Genomic DNA, 11,633 nt, shown 5'->3' with positions numbered 1-11,633 from the left:
CATTGCCCACTGCAGGGGGTGTGACTTCCTTTCTAATTGCATCTCACAAGGAAGGGCATGTACCTTTTGGATGTGAAGGACTATATTTGGATGTGTAAGCTGTTGGGGTTTGGCCTGCAGGATTTAAAGCTTCTGTCTATGCTGATTTTGTTAGAAAAAGTAAATAATAAACACCTGGGAGGACTTTAGCCCCACCATGCTAAAAGTTGTGTTCTAGAGGAAGTACAAAGAAACAGTTCATAGGCTTAATTCACAGGGATGTCTCATGGAGCAATAAAGTTCTTAACTAAGTGCGGAAACAATTCAGTCATCTTTCTCTGCTTTAAGGGACTTTAGAGAGAAGTGTGGTCAACAGTGCTTAAAGAAGCCTGCAGGAGAAAGGCAGAGTTGCTGCAGGGAGTTCAAGGTACAGAACAAAAGATGTAGCATCTTACTAAAACTGGAAAAGAAAGAAGTAATCTTAGATAAGTATGTAACTGAAGGTGCTCTGGCAAGGTAAGTGATGCAGTTCCTTGAAATACAGGCATCCTGAAGGTAACGGTGGATATATTTTTGCTGATGGTTTACTAATTTTTAAAAGGGTAATTTGGTCATTCTAAACATATTTACAAATGTGAGCCAAATTATCTAGGTATTTTTGGTCCAAAAATTGTGAGGAGAGGTGAATAGGTTTGAAATGAAAAAGTTCCAGGTGGTGCTGTGTTTTTTATATGGAGGTCTAGGCAATGTCAGTCCAGCTGCGTTACTGGCTTCCTCAGTAGCAGTCATCCTCCTGTCAGCTGTAGTTCTTGCTCGCAGTTAAAAACCTGTAGCTTTCACCTCTCGTGGATGTCAAAGGTGAGCTGAAGGATGTACTTCTGTATTTTTGGCAGACAGTGAGAGTGAAGTGTTGGACCTGTGATGTTTACTCACCCCAATCTCAAAAGGGATGGGACCGTAGCTTCTCTGTAGTAGGTTTGCTGCATAGTTACGTTTCCTTTCAGGATATGTATTACGTACTGCTCCTGCGCAGCTCAGGTCTGCCTGCTTGGCTCCCGCTTGGCTCCCGCTTGGCTCAGCCTGGCACGGACAGGGCTCTTGTGGCCGGCTGCACCTTTCTGCCTGCTCAGAGAGCTCTGCCTGCTCGTGGGCACTGGAACTGTTTATCTGGAGTCTGCCATGAACAGTTCCTTCAGGAAGGAGGCAGCTGGGTGTGCAGCAGGGTCTGGAACGGTCCTCTACGAGAGCTACCCCTCCTGTCCAAAGATGCAGTCTGAACTGCTTCCTACCAGAGGCAAGGACTGTGAAGGACTGGAAGTTTCAGGCTCTGCTGAAATTCCACTAGTTTAGAATTAGCTGAATTCCCCTCCAGCCCCTGCTGCTGTGCTCTGCTCTGGCTTGAACACAGTAAATTGAGTATTGCTTCGTTAGATGCAATAACTACTAGCAAGTATTTTTGCAATATTGGAAGCTGAAACAGTTTGAGGGTTTATAGCTCGATCACCTCATCTTGACTGCATCCTCACCACCTGAGCTCTCTTCATGCCTTTATTCTCTTCTGTAGATTATTCTCTTACGTAGATGGCTAGTAAATATTTTAATACTTGTAACATTTTTTTGACTATTATTCATTTTGGTTTTATTTATTTTGCTTTATGTTTGAAATTTTTGAAGTGGGATTGAACAGATTATTTTTTTTTCCCAGTCTTTGTAGGCTCTACACCTTTCCCTGTGTATGAAACAAATCTTAGATGGTTATTCATTTAGATAATTTGAAGTCTTTTCTTACAAGTTATTGACTGATGAGGTGGCAGGAAAGGAGTAATTTTCAGACAGGCAATGACTTGCTCTGTTGTGTAAGAGAAGGATGAATATTCAGAAGATTTCAAATAGCTGCACAGTGCATCCAGCTGTTCTGCGTTTGTAAGAACATTTTTCTTTGTTATAGCTGGCTTCATCTGTCTTACAATTTATGTGAAGTGAACAAGCTGTATCAAGCCTGTAGACCTTGTTTAACCAGCACAGTCAGAGATTTATGATGTATACTATTGCGATCAATGTAGCATGTGTATCACTGTTAGGTGAAGTTTACTTCAAGCTTTCTGTGAGCCTTGATTAGCACAAGATTTATGTGATGTGTTGAACAAGGTAGGGCTTCACAGCTCAGACTGTTCGTGCATATAATCAAGATTGCCATCCCCCAGAGACCATTCCAGACTGTTTAGCTCTACTCCTTGCAGATACTATCAGGAAGTACCTGGGAGTGAGAAAGTATGCTGGTACTCCGCATACAAAGGCATCAGACTAGAACCCTTTTGCAGCTGCTCTTGTGTCTTCTCCCTCATTTATCTTTGATGCCAAGATACAACAACGTTATAAAAACCATGTGGTGGCTCAGGGGAACAAATCTCTGTGCCCTTGAGTGCCCAGGCAGGAGGTGGCTTGCCCTGGTAACACTTGTGATCTGTGTCCATGTATCACCTTTCTGCATCTGTCTGTGCAGCCACATAAGGGCAGGTCACAGTCATAGAATCTTCTAAGTCATGTCATCCCTGTCTGCCCCCACCGACTGTCCATGGTCTGGGTGTAAAGCCCTGACATTGACAACCATAATGTTTACCTTCCATGCTGTGCTTGATGACAGTCAGACACAATTGTTAAAGCTTGTGTTATGCACAGGCAACTCTGTTGTCATGGGCAGCTGGGGACAAGGCAAAGTGTTGCAGAGAAATAGATTTGTGGGTCTTTCTTTATGAGTGACCAAGAGAAACAATTCTCTCTCTCCAGCAGTAGTGGGAGAAAATGCTTGATCCTGATACATGCTTACTGTTTTTGTGGTGCCTTGGGGACTGGGCACTGTTAAGCTGCCATCCCTCACCAGCTCAGCATCATCAGGGAATGCAGCAATGACCCTTTTTTCCTGGCACCCCAATCTACAACAAGTGACAATGGAGAAAGTCCTCTTGCCTCTGGACTTAGACACAGTTGAGGTATCACTCTTCTAGGAGGTTTCATGGGACCCTCTGGGCATCTTGCTTCCCCTGCCCGAGTTCACTTCATGTTGCATGTTTATCTTTGTCCCATTACTTTCTTCCTGTTGTGCTGAACTCTAAGAAAATACTACACTGCTCACAGCATAATTGCAAAACATCAAGAATTTATTAATTTCCAAGTAATGTAGAGTCTAAAGTTAGGAGCTGTCTTCATGTTTCTTCATTCTCATCTTAAATCAAGCAAATCTATATACATGTTTTCAGATATCTGTATAAATTATGCAACCAAAGTCAGGGAGAGTTTCTTCTCCTGTTTACACACAATATTTCCAGAAGCACTCGGAAAGATTGCCACGTTTCTTGTACTGTTTCCTGTCCTTGGTCAAGAAGCGGCCCAGCAAAGCAATTCGAGGATGATTTCCATAGAAATTCTGAAAGTCAAACAGCATTAGAGAGGTTACTGTTGGATGGTAAATGTTCCCAGCGGGAAAGTACACTCCTCACAGCTCCAGCTGATCACCCAGCCCTGTGTTCTGACTGGGGGGAGCAAAGGCAGCTGCCCAGTGTGCCCTCTGATTTAGGTGATGCACTAAAACTAGTCCCTGCCTTTATATTTAATTCAGCAGATGTGTGAATAGGAATGATGTTCTCCATTTATCTAATGGTTCATAACAAATCTGATAATACTGTGTAACCCTGTGTTGTAGTGGGGGGGAAAAAAATGACATGCAGCTAATACTTGTTAATGTACTGGCCTGGCCTGGTGAAGCTGGAAATTGCCTTTATTTAGAAAGCTGTTTTTCTCGGGGGGGAAAAAAAAGTGGGGGGTTTAGAATGAAATGCTCTGGATTACTCGCTCTTCTTTTTTTTCCTTTTTTCTTTTTTTTTCTTCTGTGCCCTGCTTATCTAACTGCTGAGTGATTCCTGCTTCAAGAGCACTGTGGCATACTTTAGAATGTTTATGAAGTCTGTGGATCTTAAATGATGTCTGAGTGACAGTTCTGTGTGGTTTAAAATGTGGAATCTTATTTTTCATGTTTCAGTGACAGATGGTCATTTACTTACCTCTTTGATGTTTTCCCTTGGGTTGTAGCTGCTGGGGCTAAGACCTGGTAGAGGGAAGACATAATGAAATGTTTTACCATTTCGAAATGGTGAACCTACACAAGTCATTCTTGTGTGCCATAATTCTATAGCCAGCAGAATTCTTGAACTGGAACACTCTAAGGATCAGACAGAAAACCCTTTTGCTGCAGCACAGCCATTTCTTCTTGTGGCGCACAATTCCAGCAGGATCTGGGACTCTGCAGGTGCAAGCTGTACTGTCCTCTTCAGCAGGCATCTGTTATGTCTGTTGCTCCCCAAACTACCTATTGCTATTGATTCTGCACTTTCTGCAAGTATTGATGCTTTTTAAGAGACTGTGCTATTTTGTCTTGTCTGCTAGCTCCTTCTAGGCCAATCTTTGCTTTGCCCCAGTTCTGCTGTATGGGGATTTTGCTAACTAATTTGGAGACTTTTCCAGCTAGTATCTGAGCTGCAAGCACAGCTGTTCAGCAGGTTTCCCCAAGGCCTCAGTTAACCAAATGACAGCTGTCTGTTGCCTACACATGATGTTGTGTTTCATTAAATACCCAGGAGCTGGGGCACGGTATCTGGGGAAGCTGGACATGCAAACCGTGGGCACTCTTCCATAAACTGCTGTGGGAAATCCTCACCTGCTTTGCTGTCTTCAGTCAGGGTGCCCAAGAGCTCTGGCAGAAACTGCAGCAGGGAGGTGCTTCCTAGGTTGCCCAACTGCTCCAGATTTAATCTCGAATCTTCATCAGCTGCAAATGGAAGATGACAGAAGAAGGGCATACAGTAAGAGTCTTTTGCTTTGAATCCCTGTTTCAGTCTGTCTCAGATGATTTCTGATCAGTCTGTTGGCCCCACCTGTTGAAGATTACCATGAAATCACCAGTCATCCATCCTCATCTAATGAATATAACAGGGGATAGTTGTGGGCTTCTTTTTCCTTCCAAAGCTTTGAAAAAGATACCTTGCTGATGTTAATCTCAGATTCTCATTTCTCTGGCAGATTTTTAAGAAAGATTTTTGACAAACAGCAGCTCCTCCCATTGCTTGGGGAGCTCACAGCCTAATCCTCCTGGTACCCAGCTGTAGACAACCCAGACTTGCGTCTGTATATATATATGTATATACTTTTTTTTTTAGTCCATTTCTTTATCAACTAGTTCCTGTGCTAGAGCTTTTCTATGAATAAAGACAAAACTTCCTGTTTGAGGCCTATTAACCTGCTCACTTTCCCAACTATTGAATGCAATAAAATGCTTCTCTAGTGCATTTCAATCACCTCTCTTATTTAACGTGTGTACCAGTACAGATATTACTACTTTTTTTGAAACAACAGATTGCTGATACCTGATGGAATTAATTTGCATGTGCATAGAGAATTCTGTAACTAGCCTGTGCCCCAAGGCAGGTTCCCGGCAGGAGCCCTTAGCAGTGTTATACTTGAGGTAAATAAGGCTTTTTTAATCTGAGCAGTAAATTTGATCTTTGCTAATATATAGCAGGCATTCAGAATTGTAAGCAACAAGAGGGTGCTATTATCAAACTTTAGTTGTGTGGATGAATATCATTTTGTAGTTGCACTTTTAGATGATACTGCGGAGTTTTAGTGGCTCTTACCTGCAGGGATGGGTGAGACTGTATAGCTCCACAGTAGGGAGTACATAGGAAAATAAACTGTTGAAAGTGATCCCCCAACATTTCAAAAACTTGGACCAAGATCAAGAACTTGAAGACCTTGGACATCCACATTGTTAGTTTTTCCACTGTACAAAAGGACAATTGCAAAGGACAGTGGGGATTTCAGTGTAAGACTGAATAAGAATACTGTAACTTCCCTGTGCTATGTGGAGACAATTCATATCTCTAGCCTTGTATTGTTTTTTAAATTCAGAGCAGTATCAGCAGGCAAATTTGCTTTGAGATTTAGAAAAGCTCAGAACAACCTTCTTTAATACTGAGTTCTACTTCTGTCTTACCCAGCCTAAAGACTCTTTATATTAGCAAGGAAGACTTAATAAGCCTAATGGATGTCTTCAAACAAATGCAGTAATTGTTAGAGCCAGCTTGTTCACCCTGTGATGTGATAGATGCTATCCATACTGAGTCACGGTTGCCTGTAAATATGCAAGTTAGATAGTGGAAGGCTTGAGAAGGTGCTGGCTTAGGCAGTCCAAGATTTTTCAAAGCAAACTAAGGACTAATGATACCTATAAACCAGCACAACAGCCGTTGCACCTGCAAAGTGAGTAAGAACAGCCACTTTTTAATAGTCAGCTTTATGAAGTAACTTTGGGTTTGATTTGCCTGTTCTTTGAGAACTCATTTCAGAAACCCTTCCAGCACAGGTCAGGTCTGATGACAGTAAGCTTCCAGACTCTGTTGTGCATTTTTACCAAGTCATTTCAGTCTCAATTTATAGTATAATTTCAAACTTTGAGGACAGCTTTTTCAAGCAAAGATTTATTCTTTCACTGGACTGAATGAAATCTGCATCAGTGCAAACAAATAGCATGCTCAATACATTGGTATTTTTGTAGTATAAGAGAGACTTGCTTGTTCTTGATCTAGGTAGGACTGCATTAATCTTTGCAGTAGGTTTCCCCTTTTTTAAATATAACTTCAGTTAAACATAGCTCATTTTCAAGTGTAGCAAGAGGAGAGACCATACAGCCAAGTTTCTTTAAATTATCCAATGCTGCTTCAGCGACAGACGCTGTGTGTGCCAGCTCGCGTTCAGTGCTGGAAGGCTCACGTACCTTTGTCTCCTGGATCTCAGCAGCAGGAAGAAATATTCAGGGCACCCAACCTCCCCGTTTTAAAAGACTAGCACCCACTGATGATGTTGCTTGCACTGCCAGTGTTCTGAAGGCATTCCGGCTTTTCCTACAGCTGATCAGCACAGATAAAGGCCCCTCGGAAAGCATACCTGCTTCTCTTCTGCTTTTACTGCTCCAGCCCCTGCTTTATGACCATTAAAATCAAAAGACTCTTACCTGAGAGTTGATAAGACATCTCACTGGCATTGATGATGGGGAGAGATGAGAGAGGACAGGAGAAGCTGATAATAATGAGACAGCAGAATACCAGCTTATGCATCATTGCTGTGTTGAATATATTTCGTCTTTGTCTACCCCGTAACTCAGAACTCATCTGACTGTTGCCTCTGCTCCCAGTTTCACCCATTATATAGCCGCTCATGACCTCATAAATATCATCATGTTCTCTCCCCCTTTCAAAAAAAGAAAATCAAATTAATTTATTGCCCATTGATTCTAAATGGAAACCACTTTGCATTGATGTAATTTTTCAAGGTAACAGTTCATAGACAATAAATTTACTGTCTTATAGCTTGGTGTACAAAATGGATATTATATCAAACCAAGCACAGTAAAGTTTATAAATCTGGCATTAAAAAAAAAAAAGTAACTTCCAGTTATAAATCATGAGTTAACAAAAGGGTCAGACGTTGGTTCAAATGACCAGGGCAATAAGACAGCTGATTTATGAGCCTTAGCAGTCTTGACGCAAAGCATCTGATAGGAAATGCACTTTTTTTTCCTTTTGTGAGATGGATGGATGTGTTGTGTTGTATTTGGGGTTCTTGTGCCAGGAAAAGTAAAAGAGAAGGGGAGTTAAAACATCTAGTTAGTTTACAAAGGGAATGTTAGGGGAGTTCAATTTTTTTTCCCCTTGTAGCATTTCACATCTATTTATTTGAGAAGACCTCATCCAGTGTTGCCCTAGAGAATTGTCTTGGCAGAGAAAGTACAGCTTCCATCTGGAGACTTGCTTGGTACATATAAACTACTTTGGTTGATATTAAACACAGGTCCCTCATTAGACTGGGACACCCTTTTCCATTTCACTTATCTTCTCTTTCCCTCATTTGGAAGTAACTACTTAATTCTGTGTATGCTGGCTAGTCAGCTAGGACTGACTGGACCAGTCCCTCATCTTTGTTCTCTGTGAAGCTTCATATCCAACTGTAGAGAGCCTTGAAAATAAAAAAAAGTAAGTTTATGACAATCTTCTTTCCTTTAGTTGGTGAGAAGATTATGCCTGTTCAGGTTTATAATAAATTGAGGTTTGGTAATTTTCTGCCTATCTAATCAAATGTTTGTGCCTTCAAATGCTCTTCAGAATTCTGTGAAATCCAACCAGTGTTACTAAAGTTCTTTCTCTATGCTGAATTGCATGACAATTGTACATTGCAAAAGGAGTGAACTTATCTGCTTCCTTTTTCCTTTATTAACGTTTCCCATTGAAGATTAATTTTATATTATAAATTCTGTGGCTGCTAGGACTAATTTCAAATCAGCTACGTCGGTCATACCTAACAGACGTATTTCTGCTGCAGGTCCAATTCAAAGAGAGCGTGCCCCACACGTGCACGGTTAACAGGTGGTCCAGAAAAGCTGTAGATTCTGTGGATCACAGAATGGTTGAGGTTGGAAGGCACCTCTGGAAATCATCTAGTCTAATGCCCCGCTCAAAGCAGGGTCGGCCAGAGCAGTTTGTCCAGGAGTGCATCCAGTCATGTTTGAATAGCTTCAAGGATGGAATGAGACAGAATTTCAAAGTTAAGCTTGATAAGGCCCTGAGCATCCTCATATAAGTTCAGTGCTCTGCTTTGAGTGCAGAGGGGGGAGTGGGAGAGGTGAGAGAGGACCTTCAGAGGTCCTTCCAACCTTCTATCATCCTGTGTGTACGGAGAGGGCTAGTATTGACTTACAGAACACATGCTGCAGGTGTCTGAATTACACATCCTGTTTCTCTGGATTTGTCTTGCTGAAGTGAGTGGATATGACAAAATAATTTATCTACAGAATTAACCTAATACATCTTATATGCCTCTTTCCCTGTGATTCCCTACAAGAGAAATAAGTAGAAAGGAATTCTCTCTCCTCATCTGAGTCATGCAACTCTTTGTTCCAAAACTGCCGACAGTAATTAGGTCTGATTTGATGCATGATCTCACTGTTGGTGCTGGATGCTCTGTACAAATGCTTCTCCTTCAGTGAACTATCAATGACAATGGCCTTATCAATATTCGCTCTGAGCATCCTCCAAGGAAAGCTAATGAAGCACTCTACACAAGCAACTTATGTCCTTTGTATTCTGTCAAGGAAGACTCAGCCTCTTAGAGCCATCGTGAAGTGCGTCATGTGGAAGTTGGGCAACTTGCCCACAGCTTATTGCCTTTACTCAGATCTGAACTTGTCACTTAGACACTCTTTCCTCTACCAAAATGTCAAAGGCATTTTCCTCAGGGGACAGTGCACACGTCATCATGCGAAGTAAAGAAACAGTTCATCCTAAACAAAGGTACAAAACCCTGAATACACGGGTGAGGGCAGTGAATGTGAATTGCACTTTGAAAACTTGGAAATTGATTTGCAAGAAACTGTTTTAATTTTTATCAAAACTACTCTCTTGTGGGCAAACTTCAAGTTCTTATTTATTATAATAGACTTTCTTTCAAGTGCTTGAGTTTAAAATAACAGCGGAAGAGTAGTCCAGATAAATTACTGAGCAAACTCTGAACAGTATGTATATGTTACCCTATCATAAAAGATTATCCTTAATTATCAGAAGAAACAACTATTCTTGATTTTAAATGATGGCTTATGAAGAGTAAGTTGTTAATGAAGCCAAGAAAACTTAAAAAAAAAAAAAAAAGACACAACAAAACCAACCAAAAACAGCCTCCAAAATTATCTACCTTCTGAGTAAAATAGTAAGGATGAAATCTAATCTATAATGCAAAAGTTCTTTCCCCTGTTTTAAAGTGCTTTATGATAAGTAAGCACGAGTTGTTATTTTAGTCAAGTATCGTGACAGTTGGCAAAAGCAGGAATTTCAGAGATGATGTGGTTTAGCAGTAGTATTTGTATGAGGGACTTTCACCTAGGGTATAACTTTTGGTGTAACTTTTTGGCTTGAATTTAGTTTTCATGAAGAGAGGCATGCAGTAGAATGTTTTTGTGTTGTAATTGCAGGTGAGCTTCTTATTATATACATGTCCAGCTCTTCCTTGAATTTTACTAGAATTTTTAACTTAACATCTTGTTTCAATGAGTTATACATGTTGGCTGGTGCAAGAGAAAAAAATGGTATTGTTATTTACTTCCCTGCTAAGGTCTGGCATATCATTTAGGTGTTTTGGAGTTTTTGCTTTGCTGTCACTGCTGGTTTATCAGATATCTGTCCTCATTAACACCTAAGACATTAACTTTAAATATCTCATTTTAGCTAATTATTCAGATTCATAACGTGATTGTTAGATCTATTTTGCATACTGAAATAGCTGTCTTGTGAGATCATATGTCCAATAAGGCTTTTTTCCTGCCACTAGCTTGCATTGTTTTATGTATACTCTGCATTTTAGAGTGTACTGGGAAATAGCCTGTTGGGAGACTCAGCAGATCAAAGGAAAAAATTAACCATAACTTGGGCACTTGCTGTTAACTTCCTTTTTTGAAGATGCTGCTTCTGCCCACTGTGTGTGAACTGTAATGTAGCATGTGTGGTGTATGTTCTGTATAAGCAAACAGCATGATATAGTGTATTTGGGTACACATAGTAGTATTTCTATCTTCTGAATTTCTCTCAAAATTGTGTAAGATCTCTGAGAAGTTCTAACGTAGGTTTCCTTGTTCTGTGGTGAGCCGAAGGTGCACAGGTGAGTATTTGTGCTCAACTGAACACACACCTCAGTGTAAATGAAGATGGCAGGTCCAGAGGCCTCTCTGAAGATGCTTTATTTTGCTGCAGAATTGGCAAGTGGTCTAAAAATTCTCTGGTACAGGATCACAGCTGCCAAAACACTGCTCCTTTGTAGTATAGTTTCCACCAGTCTGGGGGGAACAAACCCTCTTGATTTTTGGCCCTGCTGGGCTGGCACACTGTAGTCTGGGTATATTCTCCAAGTGAAGCTTGACAAAACTGGTCCTTAATTCCCCTGTCCCCTCAGCACTACGGAATCAGCAAACTGAAGCTTCACACTGTTGGACATGAAGGAAAGTAAGTCTGGCGTGACCGGAGCTTGGAAATACAGCACATTGATATCTTATGGGAATCAGATTCTGGATAATGCAGCCACAGAGCAGCGGAGATCAGATCTTGAAATAAGGTTTCTTCCACAAAAAATGTAATGGAACTAACTATGCAATTACAGTTTATTTTTAAAACTGAAATTAAGAGAGCAGACAGTATAAGGAAAGAGAGGAACACTTCTGCAGCAAGAATGGAGCTTTCTCTTTACCTTTCTCCTGCTCTCCCAAGTTATCCCAGAAAAATCTCTTCAACCCTAATAAGAAATCATGATCTGGACAAAAGCAGAATAAAAACTTTATCTTATTTTTCTGGTCAGCATACTGCACAGAAAGGAGTACGAAGCAGCCTGCTGAAATGCATAGGCTGTTAGCCAGTGACTGTCCGTACTTAACACTCTCGTTTCACCAACCCCAGCGATAGGGCAAGCGGGAGACTTGGGCTCATTTTCTTCCGAGGTGCATGTCTGCCCCTGCAACACTGCTGCACTTGGAACCACTAAAAGTTTCCAATTCTGGCTTCCTTATTGCA

General features: G+C 41.0%; 1 protein-coding gene across 1 annotated transcript; it reads right to left on the bottom strand.

Moving 5' to 3' along the window:
- Nucleotides 1–3,121: 3,121 nt before the first annotated feature.
- UTS2 (urotensin 2) lies at nucleotides 3,122–9,480 on the bottom strand. The gene is made up of 4 exons (XM_074848311.1): nucleotides 7,043–9,480; nucleotides 4,691–4,801; nucleotides 4,038–4,081; nucleotides 3,122–3,403 (listed from the first exon to the last, which is right to left on the bottom strand). Exons 1-4 carry the CDS (start codon nucleotides 7,245–7,247, stop codon nucleotides 3,287–3,289), a joined length of 477 nt encoding a protein of 158 aa, XP_074704412.1. The 5' UTR covers nucleotides 7,248–9,480; the 3' UTR covers nucleotides 3,122–3,286.
- Nucleotides 9,481–11,633: the final 2,153 nt, after the last annotated feature.

This window comes from Strix aluco, chromosome 22 (assembly GCF_031877795.1).
Source record: "Strix aluco isolate bStrAlu1 chromosome 22, bStrAlu1.hap1, whole genome shotgun sequence".
Lineage (NCBI taxonomy): Eukaryota > Metazoa > Chordata > Aves > Strigiformes > Strigidae > Strix > Strix aluco.
Note: the sequence above shows the minus strand (reverse complement) of the source record. Positions and strands in the feature narration are given on the sequence as shown.